General features: G+C 60.7%; 1 protein-coding gene across 2 annotated transcripts; it reads right to left on the bottom strand.

The window, feature by feature from the left end:
* Positions 1 to 8,659: 8,659 nt before the first annotated feature.
* Positions 8,660 to 20,595, bottom strand: SLC25A29 (solute carrier family 25 member 29). Of its 2 annotated transcripts, XM_016119527.2 has the most exons (4): positions 20,298 to 20,595; positions 15,721 to 15,764; positions 10,809 to 10,892; positions 8,660 to 10,540 (listed from the first exon to the last, which is right to left on the bottom strand). In XM_016119527.2, the coding sequence occupies exons 1-4, from the start codon at positions 20,329 to 20,331 to the stop codon at positions 9,794 to 9,796; spliced, it is 909 nt and encodes a 302-aa protein (XP_015975013.1). In that variant the 5' UTR covers positions 20,332 to 20,595; the 3' UTR covers positions 8,660 to 9,793. The 2 variants fall into 2 exon arrangements, with proteins under 2 accessions (XP_015975013.1, XP_036094308.1); XM_036238415.1 differs by lacking the exons at positions 15,721 to 15,764; positions 20,298 to 20,595 and adding an exon at positions 12,280 to 15,713.
* Positions 20,596 to 21,581: the final 986 nt, after the last annotated feature.

The following is a 21,581-nucleotide window of genomic DNA, read 5'->3' on the forward strand; positions in this document are numbered from 1 at the left end:
TTCGAAGCTGAGTGCCCCGGTGGGAGCGTGTGCTGCTCTGACCAGACCTGGGGCAGAGGCCGCCACAGGTACCTGTGGTGTGAGCCCGTACCTCCCCTCCCACCAGTCCTGGGGCGGCCGTCCTAGCAGTCTGGAGCTGCAACACCCTTACCAGCATTGTGCCACTGGAGCCTGGTCCTGGCGCTGTCCCCGGGACTCCTGCCCAGGACCCACGACGGCGTGGCAGACTGGTGCTGTGGGGAAGTGCTGGCAGCCCCGGGAACCACGCCCTGACCACACAAGCCAGGCCCGTTTGGAGGGGGGTCCCTCTTCCTCTGTGCCTTGACCCCTCGGGGGTGCCTTCGGTCATCTCTTCCGTCCCTTTCCGTCTGAGTGGAGTGGCCGTCACTCCCCTCGCCTCTCTGTTCGCATGTCTTCTCAGTCTTGGAGAGTTCATTTCCGAAAGGACTTTACTTGGGGGTCTGAAGACGATTTAATGTCCACATTCTTTGTTGACGTCATGTCACCTTCCTGGTTGACTTTGCAGTCTCATTTCACAGCAGTAGTCTAGAAAATAAGAAACGAGCGACAGTTTAAAGAGTAGAGGTAGTTCTCACTGGGTGTAACTTAAACCCGTTTCGCTTGTGGTTAGAATTGATAATTTTGCTAAAGATGTAAATTAAAAATTTTTTGAAATGGTGTTCTAACAGTGAGTCAATTGTCTTGAGGATTAATCCGATTTATGAATAATACTGATAGACATATTTTCTTATATCTGAGCTGAAATCAATGCATGTTTCTAGCATATATAATATAAAAACCCAGAGAATAAGTTTACATTTAACAAAATATTGTGTTCTATTTTTGGATTTCTTATTATTTTCCCCCTTTTTGGTAGTGGGGTTTAGGGGGAAGCATAATATTTGTATAAAGAACTGTCACCCCAGAGTGACATTTATTTTCCGAGGTGACATTGAACTCACACTGTTGGTTTCATATGGTGTTCGTGTGCTGTGTTTAGATTCAAGGCCTGAGGATTTGAGGAAAATCAAGATTTTTTTTCTATCTGGTTTTCATGTGCAAGTTCTTTTAGATGTCAGTTACTCCTTGACGTCTTGGTAAAGTGAGACCCTTTGGGAGAATAGTATGCCCGGTGCCCGCCCGTTGTTCCCAAGCAGAGTTCTCGATTGATTCTCCACAAATGGATGAGTCTCCTCCATCCCGCAAGCAGCCCGGAGAGACACCTGCATCCACCGGAACAAAGGGCTTTGTTGCTGCCCCCAGTCTGCTAAAAACTTACCTATTGCAGCTTACCTCAGGGTTCATGTCCGTGGCACAGGAAACCCTGGCCCTCCAGAAGTTGTCGATTTGGAAACCTGATAATTCCACCCCGGAATTATCCACAGGCGGAGAGAGAAATGCCCACTTCCCATGAGCGGCTCCTGTGATTGGGGATCGGCGGGGCTTAGGAAGGCCGTGTCACTAATCTTGAATGCCTTGACATTGACCACCAGCAGGAGCCAGGATCCCAGAGGATGAAGTAGTGGTGAGAGCCAAAGCTGCCCACAGGCATCCGTTTAGGGCCATGACCATGCCAGGAGGCTTCCTCCAAACTGCTCTGCTGGCCTGCTGAAGCCAGCTCCTTGCCTGTCCCTGGATGGCCTGAGACCCCAGACCTTAGGGTCACTTGTCTGATCTCGCAGCCCTGTGTCCTGGCTCCCGCTGGCAGTAGTGCAGGCGCAGCACCCTCTCAGTTGAGGCCCAGCAGGCCCCTTCCACCCAGACGTAGCCCGGAGCAGAGGAGGAAGCCGACGCTCCAGCCGCGCTTCCGGGCAGCCCCAGCCATTCGCTCCATAGCCTGCTCGTCCACGTTGCATTCATGCCTGCACGATCCCTCTGCAGAGAAGCATTTGGCTGGCTGGCTGGCTGGCTGGCTAGGTCCCCTGCGTCCTAACTTACTGACCTTGACCAATGGACTGGGCGTGCTCAGGCTGTGCTCGGGCCCCCAGTGTGAGCGCAGGTTCTCAGAGCAGCAGCACCACGCAGGAGGCCGCCTTGCCTCTTCTCCGGGGCCGAGGGGTCAGCAGAGCACCGAGGAGGAGGTTTAAGCCGGAACTGTCGAGGCTTGGCGTGAGGTGCAGGTGGCATGCTGTTGACACGCTTTGTCCACTTGGGACAGCGGGAAGGGAACGCTGACCCACTGGCTTTAGGTCAGTGGGCAAATCAAACTTCTTAGCAGCTGGTCACACCGGCCCCACGGTTTCGGCCAGCATTGTGTGGGAGTTCGTATTGCCGAGTGGTGGCGTCATGCTCATCTTAAGGCACAATGATTGATTTTGCACAAAGTGGCGAGTTTAATCAAATTGACTTCATTAAAGACTCAGATGCCGTGAGAAACAGCACTGAGGTGTCTGTCGCAGGGAGGGCCACTGCTGGGTCGTGTCGCTCGCGCATCTGGGGGCAGGCCTCACGGGGTCTGCAAGTCCCGGGGAGGAGAGAAGGTCACGTGCACCAAACGGCCCTCCTCTGCGACATCCACAACTGTTACCGAGGCTCTGTTACCTGCGTGTGCTGGTTGGTCGAACCATTTTCCTAGAACAGTTCTGTTTTTATTCACTTTCTGGTAACTTCTGTAGGCCCTGACTCAAAGACTCAGCATTGCGTCTCATGTACATCTTTTTCTTAAATGTTCTTTGCCATTTCTGGAATTGTCCTTGGTTTTTCCTTAGCTCATAGGTCATAGATGCAGAAATATTATAGTATTTAAGGCATCCGCATCAAGCATCAAGCAAGATGGCTTTGCATCCAGAAAAACATTTAACAATAACTCAGTTTGAAGCACCAAGCATGTGTAACATGGCTCTATAAAATATAATAAACGCATAATGTTGTTAAGCTTTTTAATGCCTGTGGTTCTTATTTGTTCCTCAAGCCTCTAAGCCGCCTCTTTTCCCGAGTTCCACACCCAGTAAACCTGGCGAAAAGCTCCTGCCTGGGGCAGATTCTCATGGGTCTCCTTCGGGCACAGGAAGATAAGCCCCATGATTTGGTCTCACCAGCATGAAATGCTTCCTTAAGGTAACCTATCAGCTCCAAGATGGACTGACGAGCCGGAAGGAGTTTTAATGAGAAATGTACCCATTTTTCAGAAAGCACCACCAAGTGATAGTCTCATCCCCAGTATTTTGGCAGCTCCAGTGCCAAAAAAGAAATCTTACTAGTGCAATAGACTCTTAAAAACCCCGTTAAATGTACTGAGACCTACTTAGGGTTTGGCTGAAAGCAAAAGGCGGAGAAGCGCCCGGCCTCCCCCCGCCTGGGCCACGGTGTCTGACGTAGAGTGAGGCTTCCTAATACTCCTTAGTTCCTGTGACTCTCCCTCCTTTCACTAATGATGGAAGAGGCTGCTGACAGGATGTTGCTGAGGTGGCCAGTGTCGGACCCATGGGAGGCCCGGGGCTGCCGAGCGAAGGGCCAAAGCAGAGTCGAGCTGAGGAGCAACCAGGGTGAAGAATGAGTGTGTGGGCTGCAGAGTGGGAGTTCATTTATGTGGGCGACCGGATGGCTGAAACCAGTGCCCCTGCCCTGCACTCGCCAGCATCCGGCCGGCCGCGCTGACACTTGTTGGGGACCTAAGTGCCCAGGACCGTGGTAGGCGTGGTAAAGGGCATTTCGCTTCTTCCTCCAAACCACCTTGGAGGAACGGCCCCGTGTCGTGCAGCAGGCGCAGGGGCGAAGGTCTGGGCAGCTGGAATTCAAAACCTTCGATTGCCGCGTCTTCTGGCCTGGGGAGCTGGTGCCCGCAGCACGCCCCGGTGCCAGCACTCCTCAGCTCCGTGCTCCGGCCCCGCTGCTCCCCGCCAGCTCCCCGGCGCCCCCCGCAGCCTCCCGACTGGGTCTCCAGCATGGTCACCAGCCCGCCTGAACCTCCAGGAGCCCTCCACGTCCCACGGGATGAAATCCGAAGCTTTCCCCTTACCCGCAAAGCCAAGCCCCAGCCTCACCTTTCCAGCCTCTCCTTACCTTGCAGTTCTCCATTTCCAAAGCCTCCCTGCCCTTGAACCCCCAGGTTCACTCAGCGAACAGTGCCAGGTAGTGTGGGGCCCTGTTTCAGGTGCTAGTGGAACATACATTACACCCATTACACCGAGCAGAAGAGACCCGAGGGGTGATAAATGTGAGTGACTGCAAGGACCAAGTGCGGGGAGGGCCGAGGGCAGTGTCGGGGCTCACCTGGCTGGAGGACCCCGGGGACCTCCCTTTTCCATCACCTCCTTCCAGCGGCAGAGCGCCGTCCAGCCCTGCGCACCACTCCCTGGCTGGGGCGGCCTGCACGCTCTACCCCCTTCCCCTCCCTCTCCCTTACCTGAGCCGACTCCCCTCCCAGCCACCACAGCCTCCCGGGCCGCTTTTCCAGGTCGTTCTGGCCGCCAAGCCTGAAGGTTGCTTAGTTCTCTGCTGCAGCCTTAGATTCTGGACCGGGCCGGACCGGCGGGTGCACTTCCCTCTTCTGCCACCGGAGGGCGCTGTGCTAGGCCGCTCTCGCGCCTCTCCCGGCTTGGGGCGCAAGTCGGGGAGTCGGGGAGACGGGGACTCGGCAAGCCGGCCGCTCTGCGAGTGCTGGGCGTTTTCTCGCGCCCGAGTTGGGTGGGGGAAGTTTAGTGACTACAGCTTGGCGCCCACAGCCATCTGTGCCCTCCGCGGGCAGTCTCGGCCCAGCGTGGAGGGACCCACAAGGCCGGAGGGTTATTCATTCATCCTCCCTACTTGTGCGGACGCCCGCTGCTAAGCCCTGGGCGTGCCAAGGGACACACGGGGAGAGCAGCCAAGTTGGACAGGCCTTGGGGTGGCAGGAGAGAGGAGCAGATGACCTTGGGCCAGCAGGGGACTTCACTTTGCTCAGCAGAAGCTGGGAGGCGGGGAAAGGGTCGCTAGGGCCAGCATCGGAGTCTAGGAGGAGGCGGCTCAGGTCATCTGGGACCGCGAGGAGCAGTGGGCTGACCCCCCAGGAGTGGCCAGGAAGGGTGGGGGCTTTTGGGAAGGGGACACATTCCTGGAGGGGCCCTCTGAGCAAGGCCTGGAGTGTCGAGAGGGCTCCTGGTGCACCCCGCGACCAGGGAGAGAGGTGGCCCCGCCTCTCTCCCTGCCCTGGTTGGGAGGAAGGGGCCAGAAGCCCCGCAGGCCCAGTGCTTTCCCTCCTATCCTCCTACCGCGGCGGTGGGGGTGGGGGTGCTCCTCCTCATCCCACGAACACCCCCATCCCAATCCCACTCTGCTGCAGCCGCCCCCGTCACCCCGTTCATTCTAATGCTGGGTCACCTGCTCCCGACCACCCTTCCTGGTGAACTCAGCGGCCGTCCCCGAGGACGGTCCATCCTCGTCCGGCCTGTTGGTTCCTTGGCCTCCTCCTCCTGATGACTCCTCCTCACCTGCCACTGCCCTGTCTTCCCTGCCCCCTGCCCCCTTTAGTCTCTGGCCTGGGGTCCTACTCTCTCACTGCCACTCCTGCCTCCCCAGACCCCGGCACCCAGCCTGCCTCTCCTAGCGACCCCCACCTTCCAGAGCACCGGGCCGCGTGGAGCTCCACCCACCGCTCCGTCCACAGCACACAACCTGGTCATCAGGGCCCAAGCAAGCGATGTGTCTGTCAGTGGGCCTGGGGGAACGCAGCCGTGAGGGCCACCAGGGAGGGCTTCCCGGTGGGCGGGGGCTTCGCGCAAGGGGCTGCCGAACCCAGCTCCCAGCAGACGCTGCCCCTTCTCTGTGTGCCCTGTCACAGTGGGCCCGCCTCCCGCTGGCAGGGCTGGCGGATACCACAGCAGGGTGGGGGCAGGGCGGGGTCAGAGCAGCAAGGAAGCTGAGAGCAAGGAGCACTCGGGCTGGGGCCTGAACCTGTCCAAGTTTCCTGCCCCTCTGGGTGTCTGTGCTGCAGCCACGGGAAATTGGTGAGTTGGCCTGGACACCAGGAGTCTGGGTGGCCAGTCCAGGCTGATCCTGGCTGTTGAACCCCTGCTGCGGAGTGGGGGGTGTCCACCTGATGGACAGGCCTGGGGAAGGCATTTGGTAAGGGCTGTGGGCCAGGAGGACCTTCGGGCTCTGGCTCCAGCACGACCTGGCCATGTGACCTTGGGCGAGGCCACCCCACTGGCGTCCTCCGCTGCAAAATAGAGGTTCTTCAGAAGGTTGGAGAGCGTGCACAGAGCCGAGCCGCTGGCCCAGTCACAGAACCCGCCTTCGTCAGGGAGCTGTGAGGGCGCCACTCCGGCATGAGGGACTCTTCATTTCTGAGAAACGACTGTCTGACCGAAAGCGGGCCAGGCCGGGCCAGTGACGACCGTCCCACGGCAGACTGAGGTTCACGGGGAGACAGAAGGGGAGAAGTCGGCGTGTGTCAGCCCACTGTCGGCCGCAGACGCGTCCTGCGCTGGGGGAACCGGGAGAAGCTGACTCAGAGCCACGGGGACGTTGCCGGTCGCCATTCACTCCCCGGAGAGGTCCCACCCGCCTGCTGCTGGAGCCCTCCCCTCCGGGCCTCGAAATGCCCTTTGGCTCTGAAGCCCCCGCCTGGCCTGCTTCCTCATGCCCTGTAGCCCGCTCGCCTCACAGCCTCCTCTGGGGCCTGTAGGGCATGAACCAGATCCTGTCCCTCCCCTGGGTGAAACCTGCGAACTCCTCACCTTTGGCCACGATGCAAGTGGCGGCAAGTGACAGAGAAACCAAGGAAGAGTGCGTGGAACGAGGGGGAAGTGGCTGGCCCCCTGCAGACCAGGCTGGCTCAGCGGCCGCCCCAAGGCCACAAGGCCAGCTCGCTCTCTGCTGCACCTGCAGGCATCTGGTCCCCCTTTCATCAGGAAAAGGGATGCTTGTCCTTTTCACAAATCTTTTCCAGAAGCTCCAGCCACTGACTTTTGTTTTTATCTCCCCGACCAGACCTGGGGCCCATGGCCACCTCTAGCTGCAAGGGAGTCAGGAAAGGTATTTTTTTAATATGGACACACTGAAGCCCAGAACCAATTGGAGTTCTATCAGAAAAGGCAGGATGGCTATAGGTAGGCACCTAGAAGTGTCTGCCAACGCCTCCCAGGTACCTGTGACTGCAGCCTTATTTGGAATAGGTCCTTGCAGATGTGATTAGTTAAGACGAGGTCATACTGGAATAGTGTAGGCCCCTAAGCTAATGACTGGGGTCCTTATGAGGAGACGGAGATGCATAGGGGCGAAGGCCGTGAGGATGGAAGCAGGGATTGGGGCGACATGCCTACCGGCCAAGGATGGCCGGCCACCGCCAGGCCCCGGGAGAGGCGAGAAGACGCGGCCTCGGAACCTCCCGGAGGAGCCAGCACTGCTGACACTGGATTTCGGACGTCTGGCCTTCAGACCGTCAAGAGAACAAACGTCTGTTGTTTCAGCCTCACATCTCCGAGATGACCGTCAAGCGAGAACAGCGAAGAACAGAATGGCCAGCACCCAGGCCACGCTCTGCGGGGGAGCAGGATGTGCCCGCTGCTGGGAGTCGCCCAGGAGGTGCCGGGACGTCCCGGGCCCCAGGGCGGGGCACGGCAGCCGGGGAGGAGGTGGGGGCCGGGCTTTCCCCTTCAGCCTGGGTTCTGTGGCATTTTTAGTTTTTGTCACATTAATGTATTACTTATTCCAAATGGAACGAATACAAATTAAAGCCAGAGAGAAGATAAATTGTCAAATAAATCCGTAAAAGCCCCACACCTCTCCCAGCCCCTCTTCATGCCGGCTTTGTTGGTGATGTGTAACCATTAGCGCTCGGCGGGAGCGGGGCCCCTGGTTTTTAGTATTTACCTGGGTTCTTTTGGAGGAAGAAGAGACCAAGGGATCTCACGAGGGAAGGGGCTTCTGCCTGGGACCCCAAGGGACCACTGGGTTATTGTGGCCTGTGATGTGCGTGAGGACATTTCGCCCACGGGTCACCAGCCAGCCCCTTCCTGGCCTCCTATCCCTGGAAACGGCAGACAAGGCCAGCGTCACAGGCTCATGCTAGGGATTAAATGGGGTGTAAGGGCACAGGAGAGCTGGTGCCCCTCCCGGAAAGCTGGGGGCCCTCTCTCCTATCCTCCACTGGAGGAGGGTGGAGCTCCGGGCCTCAGCCGTTCGGAAGGAAAGAGCCTCCGGGTTGGTAGCTTCAGAGACGCAGAGTGCCCAGAGTGGACTTCAGGAGGCTGAACATAAGTGGGGGTGGGCACATGAGGCCTCCTCCAGGAAGCCCTCATGGACCACTGAGGCCGGGCTAGGTCTAGTCTCCAGTGGACTGACCCATTTGCCCTTCACAGCTCCACTTAGACCTCTCCTCCTCCAGACGGCCATGTCTAACCCCGGCTAGTGCCCCTCTCTGTCCCTCGCCTCAGCTCGGTACTCCTGGGAAGCCTGCCCTGCCCAACCGGAGGGTGACCGGACATGAGGAGCTCCTGCTAACGGCCGAGACCGCGGCTGGCGTGTCGGAGTTACTCGCCTAATCCTCACGCCTACGTTAGCCCATTTTGCAGATGAGGAAACGGAAGGTCTAGGTGTATCCTGGAGGTGCCCAGGTCACACAGCTAGGGCTGCCATCAGGGCCCGAGAGCACACAGACCACCGGGCTGGCCCCTCTGATTCCAGGGAGGGGTGTGGCACGAAGCCCCTTCCTCTGATACACAAACGAAGCCCAGCCCGCTTACAAAAAACAAATACTTTATTCCCTCGGCGTTTCTGTGCAACGGTGACACCCTGCATACAGGGGGGGAGCCGCGTCTGCCTCCCAGGAGAGCTCGTCACGTTGTCCAAGGGGTGGAGGCCCACTCAGGGCGATGAGGCCAGTGACCTCCGATCCAGGCACAACCGGCCGCCTCCCGATCCGATCGCGTGGCCGCACCGTATCGAAGGTGTCCGGCTACCCCCAGCTCCCACCGCAGCCCTGGCTTCTAGGGGCAGCCCCAGGCGTGGGCTCCAATCCCCCTCGGCCTGGAGGGGCCCCAAACGGCCACACCTATGCCCACTAACGGGCCTCTCATGGCCTCAGGAGCACCAGGCACTGAGGGAAGTGCCCGGGAGAGACACCGTTTGCTAGGGCTTGGGGACTCTACACTACCTGTCTGACGACCCCTCTGCACACCTCGAGGAACCCTGGCTGGGACTGGGGCCTCAGCTCCGGGTATCCACTGACCCATGTCCCCATGTCACAGACAGACGACCTGAAGCCGAGGGTAAAAGGACCTCCGCCTGCCCTGTTCCCCACCCCAGTCCCAGGACACCGAGCCTCTGGCAGATCCCCTCCATGGCTTCTCGGGGGTCCCCAGGTCCCCCTCCAGTGGAGGTGGCAGTAGTGGGGGGATTCCTAGCAGTGCCATATGGAAAAGCTGGGTCCGTCAGCAGAGGATTCAGTTCTGACAGCAGGAGGCACCCCCAGCTGCCTGTGTCCCCAACACAGACTAGACAGGTGACCAAGGTCTCTAGAGGTCGGCCAGATAAAGGATGTGCAGAGTTACTGAGTCGCTGGGTGGGCCACGGGTGGGCCACCAGAGGCCACATGGTGGTGCGCAGGACCCCAGGGAAGGGCTAGTGTCGCTGGGTTTCTGGAAGCCTCCAGGTCACGGTGCCAGGCGCTGACTGCACAATGAATGAGGCTCCCCATTTCACAGACGATAAAACTGAGGATGTCAAAGTTTGTGGCCCAGGTCGCCCCGCTGGTCAGTGAAATTCAGCCCGTCTGACCGCGTCCCCAGCCTAGTGTCCGGGCTCCGAGGCAGGGCGGGGAGATCGGCTGGAGGACAGCCCTGGGTGGCCTCGCGCTCTTGGCTGGGGCCTGGGGTCACAGGCTGGAGGGCTGAGCCAGCGTGGGCCCCGCGGCGGGGGGCACGGCCTCGCCCTCCGGCCCCGCCTCCTCGCCGCGCGCATAGCTGAGCACCACGGTGACGGTGGCGAAGGTGGCGGCGTTGACGGGGAAGGCGCGCAGCAGCGTGGAGGCCAGCCCGCGCGTGAACACGCGCCAGCCCTCGGCGCGGTAGCTCTGGCGCACGCAGTCGACGATGCCCCTGTAGCGCGGGGCACCCCGCAGCCCGTCGGCCTGCAGCCGCGACTTCACCACGTCCATGGGGTAGGTGGAGAGCCAGGACGTGATGCCCGACGTGCCGCCGGCCAGCAGCAGCTTGGGCACCAGCAGCCGGTCGCCGGGCTCGCAGCACAGCGCGCGCGTCAGCACGTCGTAGGTGAGGAAGTAGACGCCGAAGCTGGGCGTCTCGCGCAGCAGCGTGGACACCATGCCGCGGTTGACGCCGCGCAGGCCCTCGTGCCGGTAGATCTGCGCCAGGCAGTCCAGCGAGCCCCGGTAGGTGCGGGCGGGGCTCGCGTCCTGCAGCTGCAGCCGCGTCTTGGCCAGCTCCATGGGGCAGCAGATGACGCACTGGATGGCGCCCGCCGCCGCGCCCGCCAGGAACTGATTCAGCGGCGAGTCGTGGCCCAGGGCCCGCAGCGTGTTGCCCTGCACGCCGAACACCAGCGCGTTGATGAAGGTGAGCCCCGTGAGCGGCGAGCCCAGGCCCTTGTACAAGCCCAGCACCTGCGGGGCGCACAGAGAGGCGTCAGGCACCCCTGCTTGGGTGCTTCGGGGTCCCAGCCCATCTCCCAGGGAATCTCCACGCAGGTGGCGACAGCCCCCGCCCACCCCAGGTGTTCATCAAGAGCGAGCGGGATTTTATTAGAACCAGAGCCCCCCCCCCCTGAGGTGGCAGCCACACCTTCCCCTTACCAAATCCTGATTGGCCCACTAGTCCCCCTGACTCCGCCCTCCCGCCCCCGCCCCCGCCCCCACCGCCCAGGCCACTCACGCTCTCCTGCTTGACGATGGACTGGAAGCAGTGCAAGGTCCCTCGGTACTGAGGCTTCTCCAGGCTCTGGACCTGAAGCCGCACCTGGAAGACGAGCCGGTGAATGGTGGCCACGTCGGAGCCAGAGCGGCAGCACCTGTGGCCCAGCACTTAGCTCCAGGCACAGGCCCCGTCCAGGGGACCCTCCGCCGAGCCGCAGGACAGGGGAGCCAGGTCGCTAGCTTTCTGTGGCTTTTGGAATTCCAGGATGAGTTGAGGCCAGGGTCCCTGTCTCTTCAGGGAGGGCCATCAGACAGCCTGCTGCACTGATGACAACCACCCAGAGGGGGCAAGGGGTCCCCAAGACCTCAGACAGGTAGAGGCTAAGTGTACAGATGCAGATGTGAACAAAACCCACTCCATCTGTCCCCTGGGTTTCATTTCATTTTTAAGTGTCCTGCTGTGACCTTTGACCAACCTCACTGGCCTTAGCAAGCATAGCAAACAAAGCCTTCCTGTTGATTATGTTTCTTAAAAGGTAACCATGAATCTGTTAGCAACAGCCGGAATGGCAGGACAGACAAGACAAGCGTCACACTGGTGACGGCATCGTTCTAAGCCGCCGCCAGTCACAAGACCAGCGAGAGGCCCGGCCCCGGTAACACTGCATTTTTCTGTCACGCGGTCTCGTCAGTCGTCAGTCCCTGAGTCACACTACGGAAAAGGTGCAGCAATGGGTTTGGCAGCGGAAAACCCGCAGACTTGCCGGTCGCCTGTTCTGCTCCGACCCGGTCTTCCCGTAAGTCACCACCCCACGGTACACTCCGTCGCGTGCCGCGGAGCCGCCCACTCTGCCTCCTCGGTCGGCACAGCGGCTGTCACACCTCTGCCCCACCTTTGGTCACCGGAACCCCTGCCTCACGCTGCAGGGGCCGGCAGTGGGGCACGAGCTCCTCCTGGGACTGCCCCGCTGTCCCGGTGGCAAACACGGCCGATACCAGAGGGGCTCCTGACCTGGTCCTGTCACCCAACGCCCCTCGGCCGGGGCTGGCACTTGGCGATGGGCACCAGAAACCAAGCCTTGGGCTCCTGCTCGGGTCCCTGTGAGGACAGTGGTCATGAGTTACAGTAAAGCGGTGACAGGAAAGCAGCTGGCAGGCCCCCTGGGGACCACGTCGGCAGCTCTGGGGCGGGGGGCCCGGCCCGGCTCCGGAGTCCGTGTGGGGGTGGACTAGAGCAAGCCGCATTCTCAGCGGCCAGTGCCCACTCCGATTCAGAAATCACCGTGTGGCCAGGACCACGGCAGGAGTGCCGGCCTGTGCTGGGCAGCGTGAGAGGGGCCCTGAGCTCGGTGATCATGGGCCTGGGGGTGGGGGGTCACTCCCATTTCAAAGATGGGGAGACTGAGGCTCAAGTGTCTGGCTGTCCTCTCCAGGGACATGGGTGACGGCTGGTGAGGACAGGTAGGTCTGCAGGGGGCGAAGGCACTTACAGAAAATGTGCTGTCTTCACACACGAGGATCTCAATGGCTGGTGGCCACGGTGACCGCTGACCCCACCCCTTTTGCACCCGGCTGCCGCTCCACCAGGACGGCGGGCAGGGGTGACTTTTCAGAGAAAAGCGAAACCACTTGTTGAACCTGAATGACATGTGACCTCCATGAGCTCTGGCCCACGTCTCGTAACATCTGGAGTTGAGAGTCCTAACATTCTGGGGGTGACAGGATCTCATTTGAGAACTGATGGCCCCGCCTTGGAAAAGTGGACATTGTCACCCAAACCCAGGACTCTGCTAGCTCCCCCCAGGGCTGGGGGACCCTAACATGAAGACTCCCTGATACTGAGGGGCTGGTTTCTCTCAACCAGCTCCGCCCAGGCCCCCAACCCAGGACGCATCCAGGCCCAAGCGACCTCACACACTCCCTGTCCCCTGCTCATCCTGGAGGGTGCTCTGGAGGGCTGGGGAGGGGCAGGGCTGGCTGAGGTCCAGGCCCAGGGTCTGGTTCCATGAGGACAGCGAATGGTGGTCCCCGGGGTGGAGCTCAAACTCCCCTCCCACAAAGCTACACTTCTGCTAAGGACAGACGCAGCCCCTGGCTCAGAAAGTTGAGGCTGTTAAAGCAACATAGAATTTTGTCGCATCCGGGTGGAACTCAGCCTCCCCACCCCCTCCCCTGCCCTGGGACGGCCAGGCTTGGACACAGTGTCCCCGATTACTGTCCCCCGCAGGAGGACAGAAAACTACCTTCTCACAGAAACACATGTGAAGGCGGAGTGCCTGAGGACAGTGGCTGCGGTTGTGGGCTCGACAGAGGGAAACCAAACTTTGGACTTAAATTTTGTTCCCACGGGCCTCGAGGAATAAACGTCAAACGTCCTGGCCATGGGACGGTGAGACTAACATGAAACACAGGTGTCCCCCTCACACATCTGGGGCACAGGCCACTTGGGACTGTGACATTAGGAACTGGGGCGGGGAAGCTGGGGGGGGCGGCGAGGGAGCTGGGAGGGGAGCGCGGGTTTCTGGGGGGCTGGCCTTGTTCTTTCCCCATGACTCATAGATTTGCGCACTTTGCACGTGCGCACTTTTCTGTATGCGTTAAATTTCAATTTCGACTGCAGCGTTATGAAGGAGATTCAGTTTTGTCAAAGTAGGAATACAGCCGGGTCTGCGTACACTCCCGTTCTGCAGCAGAAGTCGTTGACAGGGGGTGGGGGAAAGACTCTGGAGGGCTGTTCTCTCCTTTTTAGTTTATAAGTCTCCGTTACGGTTAAAATTTTTTGCAACCGACATTACTTTTGTAACAAAAAGTCAACCCCAAAAATGAGTTTGTACCTGATGATTAAAACATATTCAGGGGGCATCTTTCCATTTACTAGATGGGTGGTTGCCCAATTCATGAATTATTCAAAAAAGTCAATTAGAGCTAAAAACAACAACAACAAAACAGTTCAAAACATATCACACATGCCCTGGGGACATGGTGGAGGAGGGGATCCTGCAGGCCCCGGGCGTGAAAGCGGATTTGCCTGGTGGGAGGAAAGCATTTGCTTCTCTACATTTCCCAAGTTAAGTTATGAGAACGCTTAACTTTTATAATGGGAAACAGCCCAGAAACAAGTATGGCCAAGGTAACATTCCGTTAAACCAAATGATTTGTGCTGCGAGCCGCACAGTGTCCCAGCCTGTGAGCCCCTGGGCGGGACGAGGGGGGTCGCGAGAGTTGAGTGGCAGCAGCGATTACTGGGGGCGGATTTTCTCCCCTTCGTAATAAGAGACTCAGCTCTTTCACACAGATTTGCCCAGACGGGGTGCTGGTGGGCCACGGTGGCCAAAAAAATTAAAAAGAAAAAAAGAAAAAGGCCACAAATGGGCTTTCCTCTACCAGGTGCCAGGTAAGGGGGGTACCCAGGGGCATGAGCCCAATGGAAGGAGAAGCTCCTGTGCCCGAATCACTGCAGGGGTGTCTGTCACAGCGCAGGAGATCAGAGGGAGGGGGGCGCCAGGGCGGAGTGCGCCCCAGCCTGCTGGGGATGGGCCGAGGGGCCTGCGGGTGGCCTGCAGAAGGCCGGGCCGGGCTGGGTCGCAGCACAGCGGCGCCTCTGCAAAACGGGGCTGAGGAAGTGAGTCAGAGGCACTTCTGGGCTGGAAGCAGCTCCGAGAGGCATTTGCGACACGTGACCACAAGACAAACACAGCGTAGCGTGGGCACTGCCAGGCCGTCCCGGGCCGCTCTGGCCTGCGGGCAGGCTGTAAGGGGCAGCCAGCCAGGCGGTCGTGTGGACAGGCTCCAGCAGGCCTCACTCTCGGCTGGCTCTTAAGAAACCAAGGGCCACTGCACGGCCAGAAAGCCCTGCCCTCCCACCTCCTCCCCAGATTTGCCTGCGGTGAGATGGAAGGAAGTTTGTGCTCTCCAGAACTGGCATTTTGTCCAGCATGAGCGACAGCGCTGAGCGCCAGGCACCAGCAGGGCCCCGCACAGTGCAGATGAGAACGTCTGGGCCCACAAATAAAGCGAGTGGCCCAGGTTATTCTGCCGGGGGGCCTGGACCTGCGCCAGGCCCAGAGCAAGGCCCTCCCCCGCACCCCCGTGCTGGCGGCAACCCTGGCCCCAGGCTCGCAAGTCTTTTCCTTGGCCAAGGAACACCGGGACCCTGAAAAGATGAGGAGACAGGAAGGCCACCTCAAACCCGGCTGGCGATGACGTCCTGGCCTTCGCTCTGCCCTTGTCCCCGTGGGAAGAGGCGTTAAGGTCATTGCTGACAGTGACAGCAGACAGGTCTGGCCTCGCGCCCTGCTGCTAACAGTGGCCCTGGCTCCCGGGAGAAGCAGGCCAGGAAGCGTCCCGACTTGACCAGTCTAAGGACATAAAACCCCCAAAAGGGAAAATCTGAAGTGGGAATTCCCAGTGGCGACCATGGACTTCCTTGGTTGCAACCTGAGGCCCTTGGGACTCAACAGGGTGTAGAGGTGTGGGCTGCAGGTGAGGAGCCGAGATCCTGCCCGCAAAGCCCTGGCGGGCGCACCTGCTCCCAGGGCACAGCTGCTCAGGTTTGTGACAGTGCTGACTGCTGCCCTGTGAGGCCACGTGAGACTCCGACAAGCTTGGACTTTTCCACATTTTCTCTGAACTTTTCTGAAGGAGTTTTGTGGGCAAGGGGGAACCAGCTCCTTGAGCTCAGCTGGCTGAGCCCCAGGAAAGACCTTGAAGTTCGGCCCCCGGGGAGATGTAGGAACAGACCCAGAGGAGAGGCCCCCTGGGCATCACGGAGAACCCCCATTCTACTTTATTCTAGAACCTGTGGGAAGACCCTAAAGGTGCTTCTGAGGAGGTCACTGGAAAGGGGCTTCCGGCCACCCGGAACCCACAGGCCTCTCCAATGCCTGCGCCTCCACGGGAGCCCGAGAACAAAACTGCGCCAAGAGACTCACCTTGACCGTGTCAAACGGGTGTCCCACCAGCACACCTGCCACACCTGGAGGAAGGAAGGAGGGCTCGTGACCTAGTGCCTCAGAAACCTGCTGTGTCTGGCGCCTCCCACGGGCCCCTCAACCCTCATGGCTGGGGGAGGGGGCCAGGGGCTGGGGAGCAGGTGACAGCGACAAGCCAGGATCTGTCCGACTCAGAGCCGGTGTCTCTTCCTCTGCCCTGCTGCTCCCCATAAGCTGTCCTCTGGGAGGCTGCGTGGGCTGTTTCTCAGACGGTCCCATGTCTAAGATGGCTAAACCCTGCCAGCATGGGCAGGGGCCCTGGAAGTTTTGGACTTGGGACCAGACCTTCACCCAGAATTGAATTTTCCCTCTGCCACTTACCAGCTGGTGGAGCTCACAAAGGACTCCATGTCTGAGCCTCATCTCCTCACCTGTCCAGGTGTGAGCATCAACCTCCCCTCCCCACCGACGGGAGCCCCGGGGAAGTGCCGGCCCAGGACCTGGTGCAAGCAGGTGCTGGCTGACCACTCCTCCCAGATCGGGAGCTGCCTGGTGCCCAGGGGCAGCGTGTGACTCTGCAGTCCAGGCCCCACCAAAATCTAGCCCCCCTCCCCAAGGACAAAAGCTCACAACACTCGTCAGAGTCCCCCACGCTGTGCGGGCTGTAGACACCCCCGTGAACCCAGCGGCCTGTTCCTTCGCGAGGAGCAGCTGCCCAGCTGACACCCACACTCTCCTGCCCAGAATCCCACGTGTGTACTCCTAGAGTTCTGTTATTGCCAGGAGCGTTTATGGATGATTAAAACTGCTAGCATTTGTTGAGCAAGAAACAGTAATGTCTCTGCATGGGGCCTACTGTTGTTAATTTCGTACCTGTACTACCTCTCCCTCTTAATACCTGTAAAGAAAGGACTATTAGCCCATCTGGTAGATGAGGAAACTGAGGCACAGAGAAGTAGCATGTCCAAGCCCCACAGCTCGTGAGCAGTAGACTTCAAGTCCGTACCACTCAGGGACATGCCCTCTGAATTCCAGCTCATCTGCAGAACCTATTTCTTTAAGGGAACGGTCCTGTGTCTGCCGAGGCTGCCCGGGCCATGTCAGGCGGCGGTGTCCCAGAAGTCCTCTGGCTCCCAGTGCTGCAGACGCGGAGTCTGCTGCCAGTGTTTCCTCGGGGGTGCCAACAACTGACTTACACGGTCAGGAAGCCTCTTTTATCTGTAGATTTCAGGAATGTCACCTGAGAGGCTAAGGGTGTGTCTTTTCTTCTAAACAATCCTGCCTGGAACTCCACCAGCCCTGCCTTTCTGCAGACTCACCTGTTTTCGATCAGAGAACATTTCCTTTATTATTTATTCATCACCCTCACCTCTAGGCCTTCTTCTCCTTCTGGAACTCATGACACTCAGGTGGATAAGACACTCACACCCGTCTTTCCCTCGAGACGTCCGCATTTCTGTGTCTGGTCCTGAGACAGTTTCTATCCTTTGAGATCTCCTTTTTTTTCCCCTTTCATTTTGTTTTGAATGTTCTCATTTTGAAAACCTAGTTCTAGAACATCTTCTCTTGGGCTCTAATGCGTTTCCTTGGGTTTTGGAAACCTGACACTTGCCCCGGTGTGCTGCCTGGCCTTCCTGCCCCCTCCAGCCAAGGGCCCCTCTGGCCCTCCAAGCTCCTAGTGGCCAGGCCCAGCGGTGGGGTCCCCAAGAAGCACATGCTGGAAGCGCTGGCGGTTCCCTTCCCTCCGTGGATGGATGATCCTGCCTCAGACGCCAGACTTGCCCAGGTGCAGGCAACAGCTTCCTCTGGGGTGGGAGGCTCCAGGCAAGAGGCTGGGTCCTCCTCACACAGAACATCCCAGGCACAGAGTGGGCTGTGGGGCCCGCATCCATTGGGGCCTCCAGTCCCCCAAAGCCTCATCCTTCTAACCTCACAGCCACCTGAGAGCCAGGAAGCCCTGCCAAGCCATCTCCCAGAGAGGATACTGAGGCCCACAGTCGCAGCAGCAGAAGTTGACCCTGTGTCCCAATTCTAAAGCCAGTGTCCACGACCTAACATAAGCTAGACTCTCAGGGGCATCCCCCATCCCGTGACCCTCTAGGACGGGGAGGGGGGAGCCACTGTTCCAAGGCACCTGGCAGCAGAGATGGTAAGAGTGGACACCAGGATGATCGACCTGTCCTCACCACGCAGAGTCCCCCTGCCCGCAACTTTTCTCTGCACCTCTTCCTGCCCGTGCCCCCAGCAGGGAGACCCCCATCCAGAGCCTGGGGCTGAACCCCCGGTGGGAGAGTGCAGGTAGGCATGTCGACCTCTCCACCAAGTGAAGCTTCCCTAGGCTGTTAACCGAGGTCCCACCCTGTCGCTCCAAGGGCAAGGCTGGACAGGTGACCCACGCTCAGCTGATCAAGGTGATGGGCTGTCCTCCTTCCACTTGGAAATCTGAATCTAGAGGGACCGCAGGTCAGCTAGGAGAAACACCGCCAGCATCTGCCCTGAGCCTCCGGGGGCCAGGCCCTGAGGTGGGGGCGTTGGCTGAGCAGGGCTCCTGGATGGTCCCTCTGTGCAGGCTGGACTGGGACCTAGGACACCATCAGGTCACACCATTCTGTGGGCTAAAGGGGAGAGGACAGCCCCTGCTCGCCCTGTCAGAGGGACATGTAATTTGTACTAGTCACTTCACTTCTCAGGGCCTAGGTGTCTTCTGGATCAATTAGACCAGGAGAGGGTTCCCGGGAGCAGAGGCTGATGACCCTCTATCCCCTCCCAGGCACCAGAGCCCTGGTTGCGGCCACTTCCAACCTCAGTCACCTGGGAGGCTCGGACCTCAGCTCACACAGCGAGGAAGCTGGTGGGCACCACTGCCCAGGTTTGCACGTGGACCCCGGTGGGGCAGTGGGGGCGGCCAGTGAAGCATCTACCCTGGGGCCTGGACAGGATCTCTTCCAGGTGAATCTGGTAAGGGTGGACGGAAAGGCATTCCAAGAAGGGGCCCTACCCGACGAGAGCCCAGTCAGTGACTGCACGTGTGTCTAAGCAGGCCTGGCCTCAGGATGAGGTCCCGACTGCAAACCCCTGCGGGAAAACAGGGAATCCTGCTGCTCTGGGGAGCGAGCTCACATTCCCCAAGAAGTTGGAAAAGGGACATCCCCCATCCTCCCAAGCCACTACTTGGAGGTGCGTAGAGGAGAGTTGGGGTCCAGGAGGGGCCACCAGAGGGGAGTGGTAAGAGCAGAGAGGGGGATTGGAGGGGGTGGAGGGAGCTGGGAACTGGATGGACAGAGGCCCCGCCCCCTCCGGTCTCTTCTGGCGCCCCATCTGGGGAGAAATTCTCCACCCATTTGCCGACAGCTCCAGGGCTTCTCTCCCTTCCGCAGGCTCCAGTCCGTGCTTTCCTGAGGCCCGACTGGAAAGCAACCTGTGAAGTGCTTAAACCCCTCACACACATCAGTTCCCAGGCCAACTTCCTCCTCTGCCAGCCTCCACTGCCCAGAGCAGGAAGCTCACACCCACAGGATTAAATGCTTAAGGCCACTGATAAAATCTCTTCCTCCGGGCATCCACGGATGGCAGGTGCCAGCGGAGAGAAGCGTCTGTGGTCTGGACTGCATGGGGCCTGCCACACCCAGCCAGCCCTCTCTCTGCCAAGGAGGCAGGCCTGCCACATCTGTCAACTCAGGGCCAAATCCCTGATCTGGAAAGCTGGCTCCCAATTAATACCTGGTGACTAAATTAACTCTTCAAGTAAAAGCACTGAAACTAGAAGCCAAACAGGAAGGAGCCGGTGCCCTACGCCCAGCACCCACCATCGGCCATAGCAGCGCCGGGGCTGTACACTGACTCAGGCTCTCCTTGGACACACGCGCCAAGGCCTGGCTTCGGCGAAGGTGCCCCACGCCGATGACACGTCCGCGTGAGCCCAAGGACTAGCCCATACAGCGCGTCAGGCCCACTCTGCCACGCAAGTGGGGTCAGCCCCCCAGCAGCTCACTGGACGGCGAAGGAAGGGGAGTGGCGTGCCAAAGCGTGACCCGGCGGGGTCCGGCGGGCGCCTTTCAGTGTCCCCCAGGCCAGCCCGCTAGAGGGTTGTGCTGCGGCTCCAGCCCCGCCCAGATAGATGGCTGCGGGGGAAAGAGGCGGGGGGGAAGCCAGCCTCAAACTTCTCGAGCCCAGGGAGCGGACCCTGTAGGGATGGGGATGGGGGAGGGGAAGGGGTAGAGCAGAGGCTCTCGGGACCTCGGGCGAGGAGGGCGACGGGGTCGACGGGGCACCCTCCTAGCAGTACCCCGCCAAGCCACGGTGCTGCCTGGGGCCCCGAATGAGCCCCGAAGGACTGAAAAGACAGTTGCTTTCACGAACAATGCGCTAGGCGCCCTCAGGCCTGATGTTGATTCACGCCCACGAGAACCCCGTGGGACGAGAGCTTTGTTACCCCATTTTATAGACAAGCAGACACTAGCCAGAGGGCAAGCCGCTGGGCGGCGCCGACCTCCCAACCTGGATGCACGGCTCCGGCCCCCCAGATTTGGGCTCCCGACGTCCCCGGGCCTCCCCGCGCGCCCCGCCCGCCTCCTTACCCCCAGCGCATCCAGCTAGGAAGTCGAGAGCCATTGCGGGGTCCCCTGAGAGGCCGCCCTTCCTCCAAGTCCTCCTTCTCCGGGCCCTCCGAGCCGGGCTGGTCGCCGTCGAGCCACCCCCCACCCCCGCTCGCTGAGCTGGGATTCGGCCTGGCCGACGCCTCCTGGCGCGGGGCCCCGGGCAGACCGGGGTTGGGGGGCGGCGGCGGCGGCGGCGGCTCAGTGCGCGACTCCTCGCCGGGCGAATCTTCCTCGCTGGCCGGCTCGCCGTGCCTCTCTGCAGTCCGCCCACCGCGCGAGGTCCCTCACCTCGGGCCGTGCGCGCCCCGCCCCTCGAGCCGGCCGGCAGGGCGCGGGCGGGGCGCAGAGCGCAGCCAATGGGCGAGCGAGGCGCGGACAACGCCCCGGGGCCTGCGCGCTGCCGCCGCCATTCATTGGCTGGGCCTGCCGGGGGGCGGGGCGTAGGAGTCGCCGAGGGCGGGCAGGGTAGCGCGGAGGTGATGCAGACAAAGAGTGTGCTTCGTGCGCCCGCCCGCACCGCTCCGGGAGCGAGCGGACCCGGGTGTGCGTCGAAGCCCGACCTTGAGGCGGGGCCCGGGAACCCGCACCCTGCGCCGCCGCCGGGGAACCTCCCGGTGTGCGCGATGCGTGTCAGCTGGGCGGGGCGTGGGCCGAGCTTGCGTCGGACTGGGCTGGGGAACCTGGGGCTTGAGTTCAGGTTCCCAGCTCTGCCGCCGAACCTCAGCGTCCTCGCCTGTGTAATGGGGACACTGCCGCGCTAACAGACGTGGAGCGCCAGCACCCTCCAGGCCTGAGGCCCTTGGACATAACTGTGATACTCTTCGCCGACGAGTCGCCCCCTCGGGTAGCCTTCGGCCTCCCACCTGGCGGCGGGCCTGGAGCTTCTGGTCGCCTGCCCCCCCCCCCCGCGGGGTCCCGGGGTCTGAGTACTCCGGCGTTTCGAGTGGCGGGCAGCGAACCCGAAGACGGAAGGGGGCCTGAGGCGAAGGGCGCGGCCTGGCCGTCGGGGGCCCGCACCTGCCCGCGGACTGCGGGGGCCGCGGAAGGCTGGGGAGCCCCGTTCCTGGACAGCGCGGAGAGCCTCGCGGCGGAACAGGCCCTCCGCGGCGGCCAAGACGCTATGTGGCCGGAGGGGGCGGCGCCGGACTGCGGCCCTGGGAGGCCTCGGTACAGGGCAAGCCAGGCGAAGTGGGAAGGCGCTCAGCTTCGGTTCCCACGGGTACCTGGGCGGCGGGAGGCAGCGGGGTGGGGGAAGGGGGAATT

The sequence above is a fragment of the Rousettus aegyptiacus genome, unplaced genomic scaffold (assembly GCF_014176215.1).
Source record: "Rousettus aegyptiacus isolate mRouAeg1 unplaced genomic scaffold, mRouAeg1.p scaffold_m13_p_3, whole genome shotgun sequence".
Taxonomy (NCBI): Eukaryota; Metazoa; Chordata; class Mammalia; order Chiroptera; family Pteropodidae; genus Rousettus; species Rousettus aegyptiacus.

What these genes read in the sequence shown, in the direction of transcription:
- SLC25A29 (XM_036238415.1), bottom strand. Translation starts at nt 12,519, where the DNA reads ATGAGATCCTGTCACCCCCAGAATGTTAGGACTCTCAACTCCAGATGT. An exon ending in GTGAAGACAGCACATTTTCT is followed by an intron (nt 10,893 to 12,279) that starts GTAAGTGCCTTC and finishes CTCGTCTTCCAG; the next exon opens with GTGCGGCTTCAGGTCCAGAG. An exon ending in CCATCGTCAAGCAGGAGAGC is followed by an intron (nt 10,541 to 10,808) that starts GTGAGTGGCCTG and finishes TGCGCCCCGCAG; the next exon opens with GTGCTGGGCTTGTACAAGGG.